At 39.6% G+C, this 25,521-nt stretch overlaps 1 protein-coding gene across 27 annotated transcripts in view; it reads left to right on the top strand.

Annotated features, from left to right (window-relative positions):
- The window catches only part of NRXN1 (neurexin 1), a 928,975-nt gene that overhangs the window by 586,836 nt on the left and 316,618 nt on the right, over positions 1–25,521 (top strand). The window contains exon 1 of one of the 27 annotated variants that reach the window (XM_026684893.2): positions 15,487–16,550. The exons of the other annotated variants lie outside the window; for them this stretch is intronic. Within the exon in view, the coding sequence (XP_026540678.2) occupies positions 16,322–16,550 (229 nt within the window). The 5' untranslated portion in view covers positions 15,487–16,321. Of the gene's footprint in view, positions 1–15,486; positions 16,551–25,521 lie in introns of those variants that run through there. 27 annotated transcript variants of the gene reach the window in all.

The raw sequence follows: 25,521 nt of genomic DNA, 5'->3' as shown, positions 1-25,521 counted from the left end.
CATCATTAGAAGAGCATTAGTAGATTAATCCAACCTATTGTGTAGTTGATATGAAATGCAATAAGGTAAGTTCATTAGTTTGCTGTCTTAATGTTTTTCACTGTACCTCAAAGCAGGCAGTAACAATTCCAGGGAGGCACAGTAGAGCTCAGTAACACCTGTCAAGATAAACACAGAGTTCTCTGAGGAAACCATCTTGGCAACCTAATAGAGGAAGTCACCAGGGCAGGATGGCACAAGGAGGGGAGGAGAGAAGCAAGCTTTTCACACAGATACTAAAAATGGGGTCAGATTTCCCTATTGGCCCCATAAGCAACAAAAATGTTTACAGGGTGAATTTCCTTCACCTTTGGTAAAGAGAGAGAGGCTGATGCCTTTGGTCATGTATCATTGGAGTGCATGTGTAATAGCTAAGAGGATATTAACTGAGGAGTAGCAGCAGTAGCTGCATACAGATAAATATAAGCAGTTGTTACTTATTCACATATTCTGCATGCAAAGATATGCAATACCTATACACGAGCTCATCAGTGAAAATAAGGAGAAACATTAAGAAAAAAAATAGAGAAAAGTAAGGTTCTGCAGAGAAAAATATGGTCCTGCACTTAGGCAGAAAAAAAATCAAATGCACAGTTATATAATAGGCCCGTGATGGCACGTGAGCCCCAGCCAAACTTACCTGCACTGCGCATGTGCGTGCCTCCCAGCTGATTTTTGGCCTGTTTAAGGCCGTTTTCGCCCTCCCAGAGGCTCGAGGGAAGCCTCTGCAGCCTCAGGAGGCCAAAAAATGGGCTGTCCACAAATACCGGAAGTGCCGAAATGGGCAGTGCAGGTAAGGGGGTGGGTTGAGGGTGTTGCTCATGCATGCACGGGGGCAGGGCACATTGCATAGTGGGTGCCAGCACGCATGCTATCATGCGCGTGCACACTTTTGGCACACCACAACAAAAAGGTTCACCATCTCTGTAATAGGCAGTACCAGGCCCAGGCTTTTGGTTTGAGCTCTGAGCTTGGCAATTCAGTTGCAAATGTTTTGTTACCATTCGAGGAGACATCGTCAGTGCATTTTGAATTGGCAGTACCAAGCTCAACAGTAGTAACTATCAGAAGGATCTAAGTGTCTTCATGGACCACTATTTGAGTAGGAGCCAGCAGTGTGCCCCCCCCCCCCAAAAAAAAAAAGAAGGCCAATGTAGTCCTAGATTGCATCAATAGATTCATGAAATCAAGATAATGAGGTATTATAGTATCACTCTATACTGCACCGGTGAGGTCACAATTGGAATACCACATCCAATTCTGGTTACAACGATACCAAAACAACAAAAAATAGCTGAGATCCTAGAAAGACTTTGCAGAAGAGCAACAAAGCTGATAAAAGGTTTCCAGACTAAACTATACAATGAACAGTTAAGTAACTAGGTATATCTAGCCTAACGAAGAAGGTTTAGGGGTAACATGATACTTGTCTTCGAGTACTTGATGGGTAGTCACAGAGATAAAGGGATTGACATCCTCCAAAACACCTGATGGTAGGACAAGAAGCAATGGAAGAAAGCTTGTTAAACAGAGATCTTACCTGGAACTAAGGAGAAATTTCTGGACAGTGAAAGCAATTAACCAATGAAACAGCCTGCTTCCTGTAGTTGTGGATGTTCAATCACTAGAGGTTTTCAAGAAAAGATTGCACAATCATTTGCCTGGGATGGTATAAAGACTCTTGCTTTGGTAGGGATTGGACTAGAAGACACTAAAGTAACTTTCAACCCTATGACTCTAATTCTAAGTCATTACAGGAAGGAAGAGGTTTCTATTACCTACAGGTGTCAAACCTGGAGCCATCTTGGAGTTTTGATTTCCTATGGGCTGTTTCTTGGAACCCTGACAACAGGAAGAGAATGAAGAGATTTCTGTTTCCTGCAATTGTTCCTGAGTTGTAAGAATCTGATTTAGTTTATTGTGAGAAAGACTATTGTGAGAAATGCAACTCTTTAGAAAGGTAGGACTGGTTCGAGGAGTCTTTAATTACTAATCCACAATTTAAAAGCAAATCATCAAGCAACTTGAAACCTTAATATAGACTAGTATGAAGGATAGATTTCAGAAATGTAAACAAATAAGTGAATAAAAATAGTACATAGCTATTGGAATAATTAAAATTGAGAGAGCCTTCAACATTCCGCTTCAAGCCCAATTTGAAGAGAATGAAGAACGTAGAACAATTACTTGTTTTGAACTCAAATTTACAAAACTCATGCATGCTTTCATCCACTGCCCTCAGGCTTAACAAGAAACTTGGCTCTTTTCTCTTCATTTTCTACGTGATCATTTGTCAATACAGTCTACCAAATTGCTTTGGTTTTGTTCTGATATATCTATCATGACAATAATGATGCCACAAGTCCACTTGACACAACTTCTTCCACTTTTAAGTGTAAGTTCTTTTTGTGTAGTTATTTTTCAAGATCTGAAATACTTATATATTCCTGGACACAAGTGAGAACTATCCTGCTCGTTGGACTTTCTGCAGATGTTATTCCTACTGTTTGCTCCTCAACCTTCCCTCAGGAAGAAAAAAGGGCTTTTTTGAATCTCATTATCTATAGGCTGCTTGAGAATGAGTATTGTGTAGCTGTAAAAAAACATGAATGCTCAAATCTCAAGGGTACCCTTGAAGAGAAAGAACTAAAAATATAGTATCTTTTGCCTCTTGTGCGTATACAGGTAAAACTCGCAAAATTAGAATATCATGCAAAAGTTCATTTATTTCAGTAATGCAACTTAAAAGGTGAACCTAATATATGAGATAGACTCATTACATGCAAAGCAAGATAGTTCAAGTCGTGATGTGTCATAATTGAGATGATTATGGCTTACAACTCATGAAAACCCCAAATCCAAAATCTCAGAAAATTAGAATATTGTGAAAAGATTCAATATTCTAGGCTCAAAGTGTCCCACTCTAATCAGCTAATTTAGCCATAACACCTGCGAAGCATTCCTGAGCCTTTAAATGGTCTCTCAGTCTGGTTCAGTAGGAATCACAATCATGGGAAAGACTGCTGACCTGACAGTTGTGCAGAAAACCATCATTGACACCTTCCATAAGGAGGGAAAGCCTCAAAAGGTAATTGCAAAAGAAGTTGGATGTTCCCAAAGTGCTGTATCAAAGCACATTAATAGAAAATTATGTGGAAGGGGAAAGTGTGGAAGAAAAAGGTGCACAAGCAGCAGGGATGACCGCAGCCTGGAGAGGATTGTCAGGAAAAGGCCATTCAAAAGTGTTTGGGACTTTCACAAAGAATGGACTGAGGCTGGAGTCAGTGAATCAAGAGCCACCACACAGAGACGGATCCTGGACATGGGCTTCAAATGTCGTATTCCTCTTGTCAAGCCGCTCCTGAACAACAAACAATGTCAGAAGTGTCTTACCTGGGCTAAAGAAAAACAGGACTGCTCTGTTGCTCAGTAGTCCAAAGTCTTCTTTTCTGATGAGAACAACTTTTGCATCTCATTTGGAAACCAAGGACCCAGAGTCTGGAGGAAGAATGGAGAGGCACACATTGCAAGATGCTTGAAGTCCATTGTGAAGTTTCCACAGTCTGTGTTGATTTGGGGAGCCATGTCATCTGCTGGTGTTGGTCCACTGTGCTTCATTAAGTCCAGGGTCAATGCAGCCGTCTACCAGGAGATTTTGGAGCACTTCATGCTTCCTTCCACAGACGAGCTTTATGGGGATGCTGACTTCATTTTCTAGCAGGGCTTGGCACCTGCCCACACTGCCAAAAGCACCAAAACCTGGTTCAATGACCGTGGGATTACTGTGCTTGATTGGCCAGCAAACTCGCCTGACCTGAACCCCATAGAGAATCTATGGGGCATTGCCAAGAGAAAGATGAGAGACAGGAGACCGAACAATGCAGAAGAGTTGAAGGCTGCTATTGAAGCATCCTGGTCTTCCATAACACCTCAGCAGTGCCACAGGCTGATAGCTTCCATGCCACGCCACATTGAGGCAGTAATTGCTGCAAAAGGGGCCCAAACCAAGTACTGAGTACATATGCATGCTTATACTTTTCAGGGGTCCGATATTGTTCTATGTACAATCCTTGTTTTATTGATTGCATGTAATATTCTAATTTTCTGAGATTGTGGATTTGGGGTTTTCATGAGCTGTAAGCCATAATCATCACAATTATGACAAATAATAGCTTGAACTATCTTGCTTTGCATGTAATGAGTCTATCTCATATATTAGGTTCACCTTTTAAGTTGCATTACTGAAATAAATGAACTTTTGCACGATATTCTAATTTTTTGAGTTTCACCTGTATGCTCAGCAATAAGTTTTGCTCTGTTCAATGAGATTTACTCCAATGTAGCTTTTCACACAGCTGTTCCACACATGGGCATATTAGTTGTAAGTCCCACTGGGTTGAACATATGCAAGAAGTGTGAAACTTTCAACTGTTTAATGCATTATCCATTTCTGTTTTGAAAAGAGGAATTTGCATCTATTGACATAGTGGTCTCAAAAAAGAAACTACACAATTTACTTTATTCCCAAATGAAAAATGTTTAGTGAAAATTCAGGAAAAAAAATCATGAACAAATTTAAGAATTACTATGAAGAGTTCATTGCACCTAATTAAGTGTGTGATAATAATGTTAATAACCACTGTCAGTTCTGAGGGAGGCTTCATTTTTATAATTTTTATCCTTTTTTATTTGGGGTCACAATGTGAAATGGAAACTTTGCTTCCCTCCTACTCAGGTACTGGTTAAAATTGGACCCAAATCTTTCAATTCCTTTTGTCTCTGCCCCAGTGCACAGTAATTTGCTGAAACATTCAAATTCCTATCTGGTGTCAGCAACAGATTTAAAAAGATGTTGCAGTCCTCCCAAGCTTTGAATAAGACATGGTGCTTACTATATATTTTAATAATATTTACCGACAGCTGCTTTAAACCTTTACCTTTTGTTTAAAAGCTTAATACTCAGAATGAGGAAATCCTAATTAAGCCTTTTCAATAAAGCATGAAAAGGATGACTTTGTCTCAAGTCTGTTTCCTTCAAACTAAAAATATATTGCATTTTTTTTTTAAAGAAAAGATCATACTGGAAATTTCTAGAACAAATTAAAAAATGTAGGCTCATGTTATCCTAGTTACAACTCTGAAATAAGTTGGGTTGAGAAAGTGGAGATTTGTACAAAAACATACCCAATTTTTGTAATTGCTTAGGAGGGACTTTTTCCTTCATGTGCTCAGCAAAGCCCATTACTTAAAATTGGTCGTTTGACTGGAATGTCTAAGCTCCTTCAATTGCATTGTTTAATTCAGCCCACAAGGCTTTTGCACTTACCTCTAATACAGCATTGGGGTTTGTGACAATGATAAGACATTGTTCTTCTGTCCAGCTTTCACACTAGTCCTAGGTCCAGGAAAAGGACTCACTTCATTGCAAAAGCACAGTCTCTTATCGATGTGCCCAAACTAATTCATGAACCATAACTGGTTTTCAATTAGGGGTGTGCATTGAATTTGGATGAATCCTGAATCTCAGACTAGAGTAGTCAGCATTTTAAAAATTTAGATGTCTTTGTTCAAGTGTGCTTCTTCTTAACTGCATCAAGTGATTTTGGGTCATCAGAAAAATCTGAGAGTACTTTGGCAATTCAAAGATAAATGTGATATAAAACCATATTGGAAAAAAAATCAATTTTTCTTTTATAAAGAAAAATATAAGCCTTGATTGTTTAGATGAAGCATTATAATAAGTCAATAGAGTAAGATGCACACTGTATGTTATTTGCCTGTCTGTCCATTGTGTCTGTCTGAATCTATCATGTTTGCACTGTAATGTTTTTAAAACAATAAGAGACAAGACATAATGTGCCTATCATCTTCTCTGGTTATTGCTTTGCACAGAAGCATGGAGGTAGTCATTTTATTATTGTAGAAGGGTGGGCCTACTTGATGTACATAACTGAGACGTGGACTGGAGAACTGAGAGGTATTACTGTAGTCTCTCCCAGATATGCTCCTTTGGATATTTGATACAGCACAGAATAGGGCTGAGGGGAAATTTCTATAGGAATGATATTTATCCAGTTTTTCTGTCTATTTGAGTGCCGCATTTGAGTGCAGCTTGTATTGGGTATCTAGGATTTTTGTGCTGTACTACCATACCTGCCAACAGCTTCTCTATCTAAATCGATGAAGGTGACCTCAGATCTGATGATGAGGACTCCTAGAACAGGAGTGTCAAACTTGATTTCATTGAGGGCCACCTCAGGGTTGTGTTTGACTTCGGGGTACCAGGGTGGAGGGGCCAGGGTAGTGTGGCCAGCTCAACATCACTCCTGTTGGGGACTCCTGCGGTGGCCCAAGTGCTCTGCCATCAAAAACATGCTCCTGAACTCCATTTTCACTGGCAGAGGGTTGCACAAGGCCATGGCAGCCGAAAATGGGAGCCCGTTTTCGCTGGCAGAAGTACCACGGGCCAGTCCTTCACTGTTTCCAGGGTGGTTCCATGGGCCAGATCTAAGTACTCTGTGGGCCAGATCCAGCCCCTGGGCCTTGAGTTTGACACCTGTCCTGGAACATTAGTTCTGAGAGACCTCAGCAACCATGGGGAAGTCTTAATTGCATTGGTTGATACCACATGGCCATCATAACAATCATACATATCTCAACTTGTTATTGACTCAACACACATGATTTCACACACTGGATTTGGATTTATCTATTGGGCAGAAGGATGGCAATCTGAAAGTGGGAGAATTTGTTACATCTGTTCCCTTGCATAGCCAAAGCACTTTCTGCTGAGCCTTACACGAACTACTCCTTTCTATAGAGGACAGGCACCTATGAGAATGGAGCACCTCAGAAGCTAATAGCATTTCAGAAACTTGTAAAAGATTTCTTTTTCCCCCGTTATGGCTGGTGCTTGTTTCAATGATTTATCTTCCTTATGGAATATACAAATGACAATACCACTGACCTGATTGTTCCTTTAATTCTCTCCAACATTACACACTCCACAATACAGTCCACAGTACACAATGAAGCAAATCAGATGACTAAAGTACATGTGAAGGGATACTAATTTTGCATCTGATCAAATACTAGTTAGAATTTATTTCAAGTAAACTTTAGGGTGGTGATGGAAAACAGTAGATTCTATTCTCTGTTATTGCATTCTGTCAATGGTACCCAGTGGAACTTTTCTGAGTAGTTTGGGGCTTTCAGCAACCCCACAGCATATCACTATGACATGTTGCATAGACATTTTGAAAGCAACATTGATCAAATTCATAACTTAGACTCTATCATTTTAGCAGTTAAATTTGTAGAAGTGCCCACGGCTCTGCTCAGGATTTTGGATGAGATTTAATTTTTCAGGCTTGACTGATGTAGACAAGATGCTTGGGTGAGTTCAGCCAACTATGAATTTGTTTGAACCATGCTCCTCATGGCTTATTACAGCTTGTAAGTAAGGGATACTTACTGGATCCAAAGGTTGAAATAATTATAAACCAATGGCCAGCAAGGGGTATATGCAGATTCTGATACTCTTGGATATTTGGACAGCAAGACGGGTGGTATATAAATTTAATAAATAAATACATTCAGTGAATTTCTACATCTATTTCAATTGGGGTTTAGATCTAATCCGAGCATCAAAATCTCCTTGGTTACCCTGTTGGACAAAATTTATAGGAGAAATGAGAGGACTTGATTCTGTTAGATCTATCAGCAGTGTTTGATACTAGCAACCATGACATATTTCTGAAAAGGTTGTCTTTGGTGAAAGAGCCAAACAAAATAGTTCCATATGGAACTGGATGGTTATTTTCAGAGGATAGTGCTGTGGGTATTCCTGGTTACATGCTTATGCCATAAATTTTCACGGTTCCATTTTATAACCCATTGTGTACACCACTAAACATGAAAACTCTGAGTGAGATTATTTATTGATTTAAAATAAAATATCTAAATTTGCCAAAGATACCCAGTTCTCTCTTTTTCACTGGATTCATATGAGACAGTGACATTGCTGAGGGCATGGGCCAACAATCTGTTGCATCTGTTTATTTATCTAGAGGAACGGGCTTAAATCTGTTCTGGATATGGTTATACTTTCCCTAAAAACATCATAGATCAAGGTTCTTCTGGTTATGTCTTTAACATTAGTGGCACTGCAGCATGAAGCACCTTTCATCAGCTTAGGCTGTACACTAGCAAAGGTCTTACTTGCATGTAGGTCACCTTGCTAAGGTAATCTGTGCCCTGGTAACTTTCCACTTAGATTACTGCAGTGCAGTAAACTTGAGACTGACCTTCCAAATGGTTCAGAAAATTTAACTAATACAAAACTCCAAGATTTATTGGCTAGAACTGGGTGGTATGAACAAATCACGGCAGCTGTTTATGTTCTTTACTGGTTAACAGTTCATTTTGGTCCAATTCAAGTTCTTATTTTGACTTGGGGTCAGATCTTTGATGTTTTTTTATGGTTTTAACATGAATCATATGTTGTTTTAACTTTTGATTGGGAGTCATTCAGAGTTGATTAGAAGATGAATGGCTATATAAATACTTTAAGTTAATAAATAAAATTTATGATGCATTTCTCAGTCTGGAAATGCAGTATCTGAGGAAAGACTTTTTCCTTTGATCTATTATTTGTTCCAGGTGCCGTCCCATATTGAAGATGGTGAAGTACTTAGTGGGAGGTTAGTTTCAGTAGTTGCCCCAATATAGCAATATCTTTCCCTGCTGCCTTTCAGTAGCAGGGAAAATAATTTTATGCTCCCATAATATGCTCCTTTTAATAATAGTATATCATAATTTTTAATCTATTGGTTTCTTTTGTTATTTTTTAATTTATATTGTTCCATACATTTTACATAATATCTCAATATATGTTTTTATTAATTGGTTTATTATTGCTTTACTTACTGGTTATTATTATTGCTTTACTCACAAAGGAGATTTGTGAATTAGATTATGTATAGGTTTGTAAGAACAGAAAGGTACACAGAATGCTGTTGGTGTAAACTAGATATAATGTATTTCCTTTTCTTTTTCTTATCTCATGCCTTTAATTTTCTGGCTAATTACTTTGCAGTCCTTTTCTGCACATTGTATAACCTTGGAATATGTATGTATATAAGTGTAATGTTTATTTTTAAAAATATGTAGTGGTATACAAATTGTTAAAAAGATACATTCATGGATTTAACTTTACATTTAATAAGTTACAATATAAACAAGTGGGAATAACAACTTTCTACACTTTCATTCCTGGAAATACTAAAAGGATACAGTTTAGGTTTTGCCAATTCTATTTGCTACTTCATTTCAGTGGGAATAACAAATTTATTTAAGATGGGTGAAATGAAGTAACAGATAGAATTGCCAAAACTCAACTCTATTCTTTCGCATCTCCAGGAATAAAAGTATTGGAAGTTGTTGGGTAAATTGGTGACATTTCTGTCTTAAGATATTTGTACTAATGTAAAATAGGTAGACTTTAGTGTATAATTAAATCATTTTTAAAACACATACCGGTATTTATATTTCAACTTGCTGACTTTAAAAAAAACTGACATTGAAAGCTATTTTAAAAGCAAAAGGTTTTTTCTCATACTAGTTAATTAAGTAAGTTTGTTGATGTTCCCTGTTTAGAGGTTTGCTAAGATTGTTTTATTTCAACAGGCTGTAATTTAATCTCATGTATTAATGAAATGTTTAATTTGTGGGGGAAATTCATATTATGAATTAGAATGAATATCACATATTTAAAATGTAGATGTCACTCTCTGCAGCAAGAAGAACTATGTTTTGGATATAGTATTTAAAATTAATGTATTTATTCATTATTCCCACTTGTTTAGATTGTAACTTTTTGATTCCTCAATGGAGAGGACCTTCACAGTTTAAACTTTCTGAAGTTATTTCATAACTAATTAGTAAATAATTAGTAAATAATATCTGTTATAATCCTGCTTTGGCAATCTAATTTCTTCTATATGTCTGGTTTAACTCCCAAAAGCCTTGGCTGGAAGGGTCAATGGTGGGAGATGTTGAGAGATTTTATTCACCATCATCTGGTCATTGAAAGGGCCTCTACTCCTGATGTGAGATGGGAAGGGAGCAGGAGAAGAGAAAGATATAATTTTGCAACTGCTAGTCATAATTTTCAATGTAGGAAGGACTTTACTAGAGCTATCCTTTTTATTTCCAATCACAATGTTTTTGCAAAGCATGTAAATGGAACTTCTCCAAGTCAGTTCCTATCCATGTCCTGCTTTCATGTTTGTGAAAACAGAAATATAGGCATAATAAGATGTCTAGGAATTTAACTAAGCTTAGAAGTCAAACAGCAGTTTTTCTTGGGAGCTGTCCAGCACCTGAAAAGAAACATTGATTTGCACTATTGAAAAAGAGAAACAAGTCTTGCTGGACCAGCCCTATAATATATTGAATCCAGATATATATTTTTAGTGGTAACATGCCAGTTTTGCTAATAGGAAACACGGGGAATATAGGCAATAGGCTCACTCCAACACCTATGTGTTAAGTTTTATTGGCTCCATTTACATATTATCCTTAATACTATAATCCACTATCTTCCAGAATTACTAGACAGAGTGTAATTTTTATTCCAACCCCAAACTTTGCTTTCTCTCTCTCTCTCTCTCTCTCTCTTGTGATCTACTATTTTCACTGACCCAAACTTCACTTAATCTTCCCTTGCCTATAACCTCAACACCTGTTGTTTCTTTTTAAAATAGCTTTTGATTTAGAATTATGGGGTTGGAAGGGCCCTTGGAAGTCTTCTAGTCCAACCTCACTGCCCAGAGGAGGAATCGTCATTTCACCAGAGACAAAATGATGTTGAATTTTTGTTTGAAAGCCTCTCATGACGAAGCACCACTACTCCTAGAGACGGGCTGTTTCATTGCTTAATAACTCTCATGATCAGGAAATTCCGCCATATTTCACATTCAGATCTTCCTTAGTAAACATGTCATCTATTGGATTTTGTCTTACATTTGGAAACTAGGAGAATAAATCCATATCCTCCTCCTTATGACTTCCTGTAGGAAAATAAGAAAACTGAATCATTCTCTGGGGCTTCTTAGCATTATACTCAAATGGAACTCTGAATTGTTCCTTTCGTAAGATGTCAGAGCCATTATGAATGGATAAATGAAGAGTTTATAGTTTTAGTTTGTTGGAAACAAAATGAGGCAGAGTTCCTAGTTTATACATAATGCTAAGAAAGATACGTATAAAGCTGTTTGGATATGTTTTGCTGCCCCTATAGGAAGGAGAAGCTAAGTGGAAACAGTGAAACAGCAAGTAACTGTTCATCAATAGTTCACTATGAAAAATAACAATTTTAAAAAATAAAATGTCCAAACATGTCCTTTTTGGGCTGAGATTGGCTGCAATTTTCTTGCTCTCAAATCTATCCCACTGCACATATGATTTGAGTCTTCCATCCCTCTTTCGCAGTCCAGAGCTAATTTTTTCCCCAGCAAAAATTAAAGGCAGCATTTAAGACTGGGAAAAATCTGCATGTAGCAGAGTAAAGCAGTCAAAAATCAAAAATAAGTGCTTTTAATAAAATAGGTTACTTTTGTATAATGTAATCATTTTCAAATTGGAAAAAGATGAGTGCTAGTGGCATGCATGGGTAAGATGAATTCCAGTTTAATTGTCTGTAAGAATTATTCAAGGTGTAGTATTTGAGATCTAGCCACAAAGGGTCAATCAGTATGTATGCACATAAGAGAGAGGAAAAGGGAGAGAGACACAGAGAACACAAGAAACTTGGAAACAAGCCTCTCGGCCATCTCCTAATAACAGCTCTGCCGGGACAAAAGAGACTTAAGATCCATCTTCTTATTGCAGCAATTGCCCAGGAATGTACATTTCAATAGATTTTAACTTGATTATTCAACCAATTAATGTTTAAATAATCAGAGGCTGAACAGTAGTCAAGAGATTGTTATTTAACTATACATACAATGCTCCTCCATATGCAGGTTTGCCCAAATGATACTAAATGTAAATTAAATTAGCCTTTAGTAATCTGACAGGTTTTAAAGGTTTATTTTTCTGTCCTAGATTCTAGCACTTCTATAGATACTTTTGCTCTCGATATTTATGAGGTGGGCTGGGCTGAGAAAGAGTGTCTGGCTAACAGTTAGCCATCTGACCTCTGTGCCCAAGGGAGATAAAAATAACTTTTTTCAAGTTCTGAGTCTTGTCAATAAAAGCACATATACCTTAGAATAAACTACCAAATATTGAGAAGCTTCACAATATCTGGCAGAAAACTCTGTTTGAAATACTGGCATAAAGGAGATGTGTGGAGAAGTGATAACACAAGGTTTGCAAATGGCTGCTTTGACATTAAAATACATTGCATGATGTAGCAATGAAATGAAACATGAGCCCTTTACTGACTTTAACATATCTGTTAATGAAGTGTTGCTTTTTACATTATCTGTTTTAGAAAGAAATTGCATCTTCGTTCAAGTCCTATGTTTGGAATGTATTTATTTGCATATCTTCCTGGATTGTCAGCTACTGGTTTTCAAACAAATAAAACCCAGCTATTCATTCTATCAGCTCAAACCTGTAACAGAATTTCTAAAAAAATAACCACAATCGGTGAACACAAAATATCCCTATTTCAAAAACTGACTCCCCCGCATAATTGAGCCTCTGTTTCCTTCCCATCTATAGTTTCAGATGTATTGATCTGCAATACATTTTGCATTATTTTACGAAACTAAATCAGTTAATGAATGTGAAATGTTCTGCATGATTTAAAACAACAGGATTAGGCAACATGTAACCTCAAGCAATATTTGCTCCTTGATTAATTTCCAATACTTCCATAAATGATAGCTGCACACTAGTGACATAAAATAAAATTTAAAAAATAGTGGCCCCACACATGCTTGGTTGTAGCCCAATCTTCTGGCATTTTAATCCTGAAGGATGTTCCCTTAAATCTATTGTTATTCTATGTTTCTGGACAACAATTTAGGAAGATAGATTAGATAACATAAACATTTTGAATTAACTCCCATCAATGTCAATCAATCAGTCAGTCAGTCAGTGGTAAGGGAGTGTGACAACTGTGGCTCAAAACAATGGACATTTTCAAAGCACAATTAACCCTAAGTGGTAGCATCTAAGATATTATATAAATCAATGATGCAACTGCCTCTGGATTACTGTGTGCAGTTCTGGTGGCTGCATCTCAAAAAGGTTATGGGGAGCTAAAGAAGTTTCAGAGGAGGGCAACTAAGATGATCAACAGGCTAGAGCAGCTACCCTTTAAAGAAAGGTTGTGACATTTGTGGCTTTTTAGTCCAGAAAAGTATAGCTTTTCCTCTTCCTAAAATATTACAATGAGGGATCACCTAATAAACTTGAACCCAGGAGGAATCAAGACAGAAAAATGAAAGTATTTTCAAAACAGCACATAATTCAGCTTTGGAATTCACTACCATGAGATTGGTGGTGCTTACCACATCTTGGCAACTGGTGAAAATCATGAAGATCAATGGATATTATTAGCCTTGATGATAGTGCGGCTGCCTCTAAGGCCATCTGCTGGGCTTCCTTGTGCAATTGGTGGGCCACTATGAGAACAGGCTGCTATACGTGAGCCAAGGATCCAATCCTGCAGGGCACTCCTTATGTTTATATGCTATGACGGAATCTTTCAAAAAGGCCAATATGATATAGTTGGTGAGATGGGATGGACTGAGAAGATCCCAATCTACTCTTAGGTTTGGATGCTCAGCAGTTCCTTTTGGACTTCTCACCCTTTAAATCAACATAATCTCCTGGAGGCATTTTTTAATGGGATTAAAATTAAAGAAAGGAGTGCTAGGTATACTTTCATTTTGCCATTTCATAAAGAGCCACAATTTACTGACTGAGGACATTTGGTATAACTCCTTCTCCTTTCCCAAGGCAGTCCTTCTTTTCTCCAGAACGCTTCCACCGAGTGATATGTCAGCAGGCATTTAGTGTGAACTTCTACACTATGAGTGTAAAATCTTTTAGTAGCTGGGACATCTAAAGAGAAACATTTTTGGGGAGCCAGGGACCACAAAGGGAAGGACTATGAAATAATAAATAGAGGTGATAGGTCAGGGTTTGCTATTTGTTCTGGGTAAACTTTTTCAGTTGTCTAGGCGTGTTAAATATCTGAGGGATACACTTACTTTACTTTGTATGTATATTTCCTTTAAAAAATCAGCAATAAATTTGGAGCAGTGTTGCTTGGTAGTTTGCTTATGTGTTTCAGTGACATAATCTCTTGGGTCTCCAAGAATTTAATTCAGGTGGTTTGTAGATGTAAACATCTACCTCATTCAGGTAGGATGTACTGTCCACCAAGCTGCCCAAAGTGGTGGATGCTTTTCATTATAAAGGACTTTTTAGCATCATAAAAAATAGATGATTGAGTCCAATTCTTTCCACTGCAAATTTCAAAGTGAGGTAGCAGTAACCATCAATTGTCAAATCCTTATTTCTTCAGGCTCAAGAAGAGCAGAGAAATACAAGATTAGCCAAGGGGGAAGCAGCCATTCCTACACAGGGCTGTTCTTCAAGCCTCCTTAGGTAGTGCAGAACAATGGACTGAAGTTGCAGTTGGAAGTGGGTGGGGACAGAAGGAAAGAGGCCACCTGTATCATCTCTCTCCCTCTCTGGACAACATAGCAGATCGTGTTTTCACTTGCTCCCTTGAGAGGGGGAAGGTGCTGCCACTGTTGCAGAGGCTCACCCTGCCTTTTGTTCTTTTTTGGAAGGAACTGGGTTGCTCACCTGCCTAATCCTTCTGCAGTACTCTTATCTGTTGGAATATTCACTCTCTTCCAGTGAGATGAGACAGGACAGGAAAGCAGAAAAGGGTGTCTAGTACAGAGAGGAAACCAGTGTGGGGTCCCCCATATCACTCATGGAATGGCTGTAAACTCAGTGGAAAAGAACAGGGGTGGGGGGTTAGTCAGGAAGGGAGCAGAGCCTGGCCGGGCAGAGATCTTATCTTGGATGCTCGCTGTCTTGCTTGTTCTCAGAGGTGGCAGGGTGGTTGTGTCGTTTGGGGAGGCGTCTCTTATGAAAGGGCAGAGGAAGAGAGGAGGACCCATTGCGCTTCCTCTTTGAAGCACCTCCACTCCGCTCCAATAGGCGGCTTTACCTTAAAGATGAGAAGAGGCGGCGGGGCATCCCTCGCTTAACGTCACCCGCAGATCGGCCCTGAAATACGGACAGAATTAAATCTCTAGGGGAGGGCGTGGAGCAAAAAAAACAAAAAACACGTTATTTGAAAGTATCTGAGTCTTCTCAGCTCCCCATCCCACCCGGAAATTCTCCCCGAGCAAGGAAGCTGCAGAGCCGCCCGGAGGCTATCAGCCCGCCTGCCACATGGCCCACTCTAGTGAGCGCGCCGCCGCCGCCGCCGCTGCGAGGAAGCGAGCCGGGGCCAGCGCCCGCTTGCTTACTCCCCCATAGGCTGGTCCGCTGCATTGCATAGGGGCGCCGGTGATTTGCTGTTGGGAGACTGCAGATTTGCATAGCGCTCGCTTCGCCTTCGCTGCCAGCTAGCATGGCTTGGTCCTCGCTCACTCTCGCCCGCCCCCCTCGCCGCGGTGGCTCCGCTCAGACGCGTGCAATGGATTCTCCCTGCAAAGCTCCGCTCGCCGCCTCCTGCCCACCGCCGTCCTCGCTGTCGCCGTCGCCGTCGCCGTCTTCCTCTTCGCCCTCGTTGCGCTGGCAATAGATGTAGAGCAAAGGAGAGAGGAGGCTCGCCCAGGGAGCTGCGCGCGTTCTCGGCGCGCCTTGAAAGAAGCGCTTGCCGCTCGCTCCGCTGGATGGATCCCCCCCTGCGACGGTTGCTTTTCTTTGGGAATTGGGCGCCCCGTTCCCCCCTTGGCTGGCCGTTCCCGGCGGGAGGATCGCCCGCTTTGTGGATTATGGAGAAGAGTCCCCTGAGCGCTGCTTGACGGCGGAGGTAGCCGCACGGAGAAGCACTGGAGACTCCTCGGGGCCGTCCCGCCGCGTTTTCTCCACGGGAATTTGGCGCTTCTCGGCCGCCCTGGACTATGTTCGGGCCTCTTTGGGGCAAGAAGAGACCCGGGGCGAGGGATCGGTGCCCAGCAGAAGCGCCCACAATGACGAACCGCTTAGTGCGGTGAGCCGCCCGCCTGCGCTGTCCTCGCCCAAAGTTTGCCTCGCTCCTGACGGGGTGGGGTGGGGGTGCCCCCGCCCCGCCATGCCCCAGCGGATGAGGGAGCTCGTGCTGTCCGAGCCAGTCCAGTCCCGTGGCCAGCTGGCCGTGCTCTGGATACTCCCATTGACTCTCAGTGGCTTCCTCGGGGTGGCTTGGGGTGCCTCCAGTTTGGGGGCGCCGCATATCCACCATTTCCATGGCAGCAACAGCAAGCACCCTTCAGTGCCTATCGCGATCTACAGGTCCCCGGCTTCCCTGCGAGGCGGACACGGTGGGTCCCGGATGGCTCGGCTGGAAGGGACGCGTGGGGTCGATGTGGCAGTGGGGAGCTCCCCATTCTAATGACAGAAAATGGGGGTGGCACACTCACACGTGGCGGCGGGGAGCGGGTGGATTCTGAGCCAGGGAACACGCCTAAACTGAAGGAGAGTCGAGGGAACCTCGAGAGGTGCGCGATTGAGGGCGTTGCAGGGATCGCTCTGGCTCCCCCCACCCCCTTAGGTTTGGTGGATGAGGACGGGGATGGTGGGGAAGAACGGATAACAAGGAGGCGAAGAAAGAGGCTCAGCGTTCCATTAAATCTCAGCCCAGAGGGGGCAGTTTTTGTTTTGTTTTTCCCTTGGAAAGGCAGGGCGGTCCCCGGCATTTTGGCTACCTGGGGGATGATTGACGTTGAACCCCGGGCTGTCCCAAGGCTTTGTGGTTGTATGCGCGGGGATGGTGGGGGCAATCGCCGGGTGCTGAAAGAAAGGCGCAAAAGACTGGAAGGGAGGGTGAAGGTGCAGCTTAGCGGAGCGTGAGGCAGCCGCCGGGACTAGGACGGTAGGAGCCACCGCTACACCTGAGGGGAAGAAAAGACACACCCCCTCGGCAGAGGCGGGGAAGGGACGGAACTGCAGACTCCTGCCTAGGAGAAGATTGTTTTAGCCCAGTTTTCTGGTCTCTCCCCACCTTCCCCTCAGCTCAAAGCGATGACTGTAAAAGAAGCTGGGTGGCGCTGGAAGAAAATCCCCCCCCCCACTCCGCCGCTGCCGCTTCATTATTCTTATTATTATTGTGGCTCATCCAGAGATAACAACGCTGCCTTCCTTTGCCAGCTCACCCTTATTTCTTTCTCCTTCTTTCCTATTAATGGGGTCAGATTCTGGAGGAGCAGAAATGTGCAGCTGGTGATCTTGGCTTCAGGGCAAAACTCTTTCATTTGAAGTCTGCCATTCTGCTAGGATGAGAGTGTTGCAGTCTGGAAGTGTATGTGAGGGGCATCGGTTATGATCTGCCCCACGACCACCTGAGAGAACCATATTGCACCAGGAGACCTGACATAATTGCAGGAAGCCAGCTTGCTTTTATGACCCTTGCTTTGTGTTTCTTCTCTCATTGTTCTGATCTAGAGGTGTGTGTGTGTGTGTTAACAGCGGATCAGAAAGAAATATATATATTGTTTTTGCTTAATAGTGGTGTGAGATTTAATAAGTGGCAGTATAACACTTTCTCCCCTCCTTCAGTATTCCTTTTCTCTTGTTGGGAATACCACTTTTGTTACAAGTGTGCCTGTGTGTTTGTGGTGCTATTCTTTTATTGGAGGTCATAATCTTTGTCTTGGTGACAAGAAGAGCAATTCCAGCCTGCTCTGTGCCTCCTATTGTGAAGATATTGGTTCCCAGTGACATGTTAAAGAAATATGGTCTGTAATGTTGGTGATCTATGAATGATCTATTTGATGATTTACACGCTTTGCAAGGTGGGCTTGGCACTGATAAATGAGATGTAAGCTTATAGATACATAGGCAGTGTTTCCTGGCATTCCAGATGCTCACACTCCCCCGCCCCCCCATTTCTGCAGTGTTTTGTTTGAATGTAAGTGAAGCTCATGTATGGCACATATATTGAAAGATGCCCAGATGGCCTTGCTAAACACAGAAGGTGTGTGTGTGTGGGGGGGTGTTTCTGGGTGTCTTCTAAAGGTAATGGTGAAGAAGCTGCCTATATTTCCTGACCTCTGTATCCTCTATATCCAGCTGCCGAGAGGTGGACTTTGTGGATTGTGAGATCCCTTGGCATGGGGGAAAAATCTTGCTTACTACAGAATAGTCCTCAACAGAAAGTCACACCATATTTTCTATTGCTGCCTGTTTATTTGTGTCATGTTAGAGAGCGAACATCCTTTGCTCTCTAGATGTGGCCCATTAACATGATTGTACATCTCTCTCTGTTTGGGAATGCAAAGTACAAATAAAATTAATTCCCCTACCTTCCCTTTTTCCTCTGGTCCCATTTTCTTTTATGCTACAACAGTTCTTATTTGTTCCCTGAAAACAGTTTCCATGAAGCCAGTTTTCCTAAGTGCAAATAGACAATTGATGGCCAAGCATAGAATGTCTCTCTGGATTGGTTGATGTCTGTACTGCAACACAGCTGTTATTGAAGAATCTTCTGATAATTAAACTGCTTCTAATTAATTATCTTGGGCTGATGAGCTAAACCTAAGGTTGTCTAATTAGATAAAGGGCCCAACCCCCTAGGAGTAAATGCCTCATGGTTCAAAGCAGCTGTAATAGCCTTGATGTTTGACTTTGTGTATGTGTGCATGTGAAAGAGAGAGAAAGAGAGAGAGAGAGAGAGAGAGAGAGAGAGAGAGAGGAGGCGGGGAGAAAGCTTGAGATCGTCAGAAAATGGAAAATAAAAAGAGTCAATGAGGTCCTTTGCTGGGAAAGCTGGGTTTTGAGTTAAGAATTTATAAGAGTGAAGAATAATGGGAATGAGAGGAGGAACATTTAAATAGGAACATCTGGGTTCATATATCTATGTATGTGTAGCCAAATGAAAAAGACAGAAAAAGGATGTATTTGTAAAATGTCTATGATAGAGAGCACACACACACACACACACACACACACACCCTTCTTTATTTATCTCCATATTCATTTAAGGGTATTAATTCACTGAGGTGGTCTAATGTAATCCATTGGCAGAATGGAAGGTGTCTAGAATGAATGTCTTGTGTTTTGAACACGGTTTTGCTTTCATTGGAGAGCACTTGGTATGCTGTTATGGCTTCATCCTTCTTCATTTTCATATCCTGCTCTGCTTCATTTCCACTATCATGTGGTGTCATTCACAAGCTTTGCAAGGTAGTGAAGCGATCTTGAGGGAAGCCATTGCATCCCTGCATAAGTGACCCACTTGCAGGAGAAAGATTCCGTCATGCATACTAAAGGTAACTGTGATGTATACCCTCAACAGGAGAGTTCACTTGAATTTGGTGAGGCTAATCAGCACTTGTAAATATTGAATAATACCCAAAACAATACCTTGGAAAAAATTCCTTTCTTTGGATGGTGCATTTTGAATTTTCACTGTCAAGTAACGGTTATATAATGATCAGTCATTTTCCTTGTGTTAATTTTATAAGTGCCTGAAAAAGAAATTGGCCTAAATCCAACAGAGAAAGGATGGGGGGAAGAGGAAGAAACTCCTTTAACCAGACTAGCATTCTGTTCCTGGCCTTTTCTAGGATTCTGCTTGTTCTTCATCACATATGCCTACATGGCAAGATATTAAGAACTAAAGGCTTTGTGTAGTTTCAGTTATCACACATTTGGTTAAAAAAAAAAATGGGGGGGGGGAAATCCATTAAGAACTTCCTGGAATAAAATTTAAAGCGGGTGAGATTGAAGGCAATGAGAACAACAGTCCAGGAAGCCTGTCGGGTTATGTTTCTTAGGCAGTGCTTTCAGTTATTTATATGCATTTGCCTTGGATTCATTTATGCTATATGGGAAAGAAAATGGTGATGAGGAAAAGATCTTTGCTGCAGCTTCCACCTTTGCTTTTAAAAAAAGTTCTATAGTAGTATTTTAGGGTAGAGGTGATGGGATTCTTGGAAATTACTTCGTTGCATGATGTCATAGACAATACCCACCAAAAATCCACCTGTAATCTATCACTATTTTTATTGCTTTTTTTTTTACATATTTCCAAACGATACCACTTTCAAGCATAAATTAAAGAGGAATTTCCTAAGCTGACTTTGTAATTAATAAGGGCCAGTAAATAATTGATTAGAGTTACTTGTGGATGGGGAAAAGAATGATTCAGCCTGGAGATGCTGCTGCATTTCATATTTCTTTTCCCCAAACATGTACACATCTTTATATTAAAACTGCAAATTTCATGTGCAGTCAGAATTCAAAAATTACATATAATGCAGCTCTTTGAATAAAACAGTTCAGTTGACATCTTCATATGTGGGTCTGATTGAGTTAAATTGTAGGGGGAATGCAAAAATATGATTTGCATTCTTTATTTTTATTCTATTAAAATTGTTTTTTGGGGGGGTTCTGTTATAATATATGGCCTTATTAATTCTGTGTTCTTTATTCTCTATTTTGATATGGCCTAATGGCTGGTCAACAATAAACAATTGTCTTATTGTTGACCCAAACATATGTTCAGCCTCTTAATACAACCTGCTTTTCTGATGAAAGATGCAGATTTCTTTTGCACATCTCAGTGCAATTTTCCAATGTAATCTCTCCCTCAGTGTTTTGGATGAAATTTGAAGGAGCACTAGATAGAAAAAGGAAAAGCTTTTGGAAGCTTTTTATGATCTTCATTTGCTAATATTTGTGCAAGAAGTCTCCCCATTTTGTACAAGCTTCACTGGAGCAGAAATTTCTGGCTGATCATGGTCCTGCAGTGTACATTAGTGCAGCTGCCAAAGGCATGATTTGGGAGAGACTCAGATACTTTACCTTCCTCATGTGCTTAGTGCTTTCTTTCTTCAGTAGCTCTTACCTTATAGATAAAATGTAGGTCTGACTGTTGGTGGACATGCGTAGTGGCTGAAACAATATTTATGCTCTATATCTAAGATATATTTAAACAAAACAAAAACATTTTTATAATGCCTGCATAGAACTTATTGTGCTTTGTGTGCATAATATCATGGAATATCTATGAACTTTTCATGTTCAGTCAAAAAGGGACAAGTTGAATGAGAAAAAAAATACTGGGAAACAAGTATCTCATATAAGTTCATACCTCAAAACTTTACTCCTGTGGGACTCTGCCAAGTAATGGACCTGGATTATTTCAGTGTAAAGTCTGAAGAGGTGTGTAGTGTTTTGTGAAAAAAGTCTGCATTATTAAGGCCAATCTTCAGTAAGCTATTCCAAAAACATTTCAACTTGCTTATAAGAACTTTGGGAAACTTTCAATTAGATTATTCAAGAATATCTGTAGTAACAGAACCTTTGATTGATTATGTACCATCAAATTGGTGTTAACTCTTAGCAACCATATGGATAGATTTCCTTCATGATGCTCTGTCCCTAACCTAGTCCTTAAAGACTTCCAACAGCACAATTGGTAATGAATCCAAACATCTTGCTACTGGTTGTCCTCTTCTCTTTCCTTCCACTTCTCTCAGTAGTAAGTATGTTATACATAGAGCTAGATATTCACAAAATGTGTCCAAAGTATGACAATTTAAGCCTGATCCTTTATGCCTAGACTGATCCATTTGTTTGTTGTCTTAGCTGTCCATGCTAGTCTCAGAGGTCTTTACCAATATTACTGCTCAAATGTGTCAGTACTCTTTCGATTATGTTTCTTCAAAATCCAACTTTCCCTTGCTTAGAATGTCCAACTTTCCCTTCCTTGGAGTGTCACAGAGAATAACATTGTTTGCTGTTCTTTGTAGATATAGACCTATCATGGCATCTGAAAAACTTCTACAAGCCTTCAAGGCTTCTCTACTAATTGTTAGTTTGGTGTACTTCTTGATTACTTATTCATTTGCTGTTGATGGTTGATCATAAAAAACATAAACTGTTTACTTAATCTTAGTTGTCTAAGGCTGGTATTTTTAAGGCTGGTAGTTACAGTATATCTGTTGTTATTAGTTTAGTGTCCTTTAATTTTAGTCCTTTTTTTTCTCCTGTACTCTGACTTTAATTATTAGAACTTGTAATTTTTTGCATTTTCAGCAATCAGTGTTGTGTCTTTGGCATAGTGCAAGTTATTGATGTTTCTTCTTCCAAATTTAAAACACATACTCATCTTCTTCCAATCTAGTTTCTTTTAATATATCTTCAGCATATAGGTTGAATAAATAAGGAGAGATTATATAACTTTTTCTCACTCCTTTTCCAAACTGGAACCAGGCTCTTTTGCCATGTTCAGTTTATATTGTATATCTTGATTTGCATGTGGGTTTTGCATTGTACACCCCACAGCTTGACAGTAATAGAAGGGCAAGATCCTAATCTTGCATGCTTTTCCTGGTTTTTCTTTTTTTGTAAACCCTGTACTTCTACTTTTTTGTAAACTCTGTACTTCTACTGAATTAAAGTACTCTCTGTTAAGTGAAGGACTTGCAATGGGACAAAATAATGTAACATACATTTTACAATTTTACCCATTGCCACTCCTTGTGCTGCCTATAACATGTCACTGAAAAGTGGCACTATTCAATTTTGAGAATATGCCACTCTTTATAGGCACTGGTTTTCTATTTTAGTTTGAATGTTACCTTCTTTTAGTCATTTTTTCTTTAGTTTGGATGTTGTTTCAGTAGGTCACTGGAAAGTGGGGAAAATATTCACCTTCAGGGCACTGAAGCAGAAATTGAGAGCGCACAGCTTCTCTAGGTTGCTTTAATATAAGGTAAAATAAAAGAAAATATAAGGTAAAATAAAAGAATAAAAGGAGGAAAGTAGGGCAGAAGTAGCCCAAAGAAGAGGGAGATAGATTCTGCCCTGATTGTGCAACTATCTAGAGTAGAACTCCATAGAGAAACTGATTAGCTGCTGGGCAACAACTTTCTTATTCCACAGGAAGAAGGAAAATGATTGAAAGTGACAATAGAGATAGGCAAACTAGCAAATAAGCAATAAAAGACCAGTCCGGCATGCCTCGTTATTTCGGGACATGGCAATGTATATTAGGGAAAATATGTGTTTCTTTACCTGCGTGCTTGTTAAGGAAGAGGTGTATTTCAGAATACTGTTAAAGTAGATTAATATAAACATGCTCAGGATTTTCAACAGATGAAATAAAGGTCTGCTGAACTATGTTTTGGCTTGTGGGAAGCCTGGAGAAAAGTTCATTTTAAAAGCGGAAGTGATGGAAAGTGATGGACATATAATTAATGGGTACTTCCACAACACACCCTTGATCATATCCACTATTGGTCACTATCCACTAAGGAGTGGCAAAGCACAACAGAATTTAGAAGAAATCTTACTTTTGCATTTCTCTTTGATTTTTTTTCAACAACCTAGTCTAGCCTACAACTTTGTCACCTCCTGGTGATCTCCCATCCAACTTTGCTTTGGTTCCAATCCCAAACTACATAAAAGAGAATATAGGGTCTAAATCTGTTCAGTGAATGAGTTCCCCCCTTTTAGATCTTAGGTCTATATCTAAAGAGGTTAATTTGGAACTGAAAAAAGAGGAGCAGCCCTGAGATATAATGGCTAATCCATGATGGGCATTATGTGTGTCCCATTCCCTTGTAGACACTGTACTGCTTGAAGCATGAAAGAATTGTTGAGATTGTTCACTACTTTCAAATAGTTTAAATGACAAAAAAGAGAGATAGACATTTTATTAATAGAATATGGACAGGCTAGGCCTTAGATGAAAATGAAATCATAGCTGACAGATTCTATCTCTATGAATATCATTTAAAAAGGAGCTTCTACATGTCCTAGAGGAAGCATCTTTCATTGTCCATCTGCAGAGAGGAGTCTGTGTCTTTTGGTAACAGCTGCTCTTATGATTTTCATTTTTTTCCTTAGAATAAGTAGCAGTCATAGCCTCAAAATAGAAGAGTAAGATCATAGAAGGAGAAATCAAATAAAGATTTGGATTTCTGTGATGTTATAAGATCTGAAACAAAATCTTGCAATCCCCAGATCATACAGTGAAATCTTATAAAAAACCTTAATACTGATTATGATGCCATTTGTAGTTTGTAATAGATACTAAATCCAGAGTAAATTTGTTGGGAAGGACAAGACACAATTTTAAAAAGAGACAGCTTGGCTATATCCTATCTTCAGTAATTTTAAGAAGTTGATTATCATTCCAACACTGATTTATTTTTAACTCAGTTTGACCCAAGGATTTAAATCTGATGAAAATTTGAAGTGATATTTCCTAATATATAACTTGAATGTTGATTTTGAAACTGGAATCTGTGACAGTGAAAGTCTTGGCAAAATATTTACTCTCCTCATGGTAACCTTTTACAGATTTGAAAATTACTTCTTATATCTTATTTTATTATTTTCTTTATCATAAAATCCCACTAGACTTCAGGTGATGGAATACATGAGTCATTGGCTGAGCTTGATAAATTATATTTTATCTCTTAGTTTTTCCTGTTTTGGTATCATTATGAAGAAGAACAAACAGTTGTATTTGGGAAGATGGATTAACTAAGTGGTAATTTTAACTGGCCTTGGTTGATCTTGAAAAGATAATCAGAATTTGGTATTAGTATTTGGATGGGAAATCACATTGTAGGCTAGAGTAGGAAATCTTCCTCCTCCCCGGACCCTTTCAAAGAAGGCTGTGACAAACAGTTTCCATACTGTTACTAAAAAAATAAACCATCCTGAAATAGATTACTTTTTAGACAGAAGGAAGTAGAAACATCACATGGATTTAGGAAACTGTTGATGTAGAATCAAGAGCAGTCACCCTTTCAGAGAAATTTTGTGAGTTTTACAGCAGATTAAAACCAAATCCTGATGCATAGATCTGAATTACCAGATAAAAGTAAAATTCATCTGGGGTGTGAGATATAAAATGCATATATAGCCTCTCAGTTTTGTTTGTTATAGTTTAGATTGTTTATGACTTCTGAAGTTATTACCACACACATAAAGGGGCCAGAGAAAAGAGGAGGAAGTTCAAGCACTGTCAGAGTCAAAGAATCATGTGACATACAAATTACTTGAAAGAAGCCTTCCACAATTTCTGTTAAAAAATAATACATGAACTAGCCATACATTTTGAAAGACCTCACATTTAGAAATATATTTACTTTATTTAGCTAACATTTGGAAGTGAACTGACTGGATTCACATCTCCCAAACTAATGTGTAATTCAGAATAGTTTTCTTGCTGATTCTGCCCTTTCTCAAATTTTATTATTCTGGGTTTTTTATTTTAAAATGGACCACAATGCATATAAAATCCATATTTTACAATAACGTGTATAAAATGTG

This window comes from Notechis scutatus, chromosome 1 (assembly GCF_049901735.1).
Source record: "Notechis scutatus isolate UNSWTSFEM ecotype Mainland chromosome 1, rNotScu1.2, whole genome shotgun sequence".
In the NCBI taxonomy this organism is placed as follows: domain Eukaryota; kingdom Metazoa; phylum Chordata; class Lepidosauria; order Squamata; family Elapidae; genus Notechis; species Notechis scutatus.
Note: the sequence above shows the minus strand (reverse complement) of the source record. Positions and strands in the feature narration are given on the sequence as shown.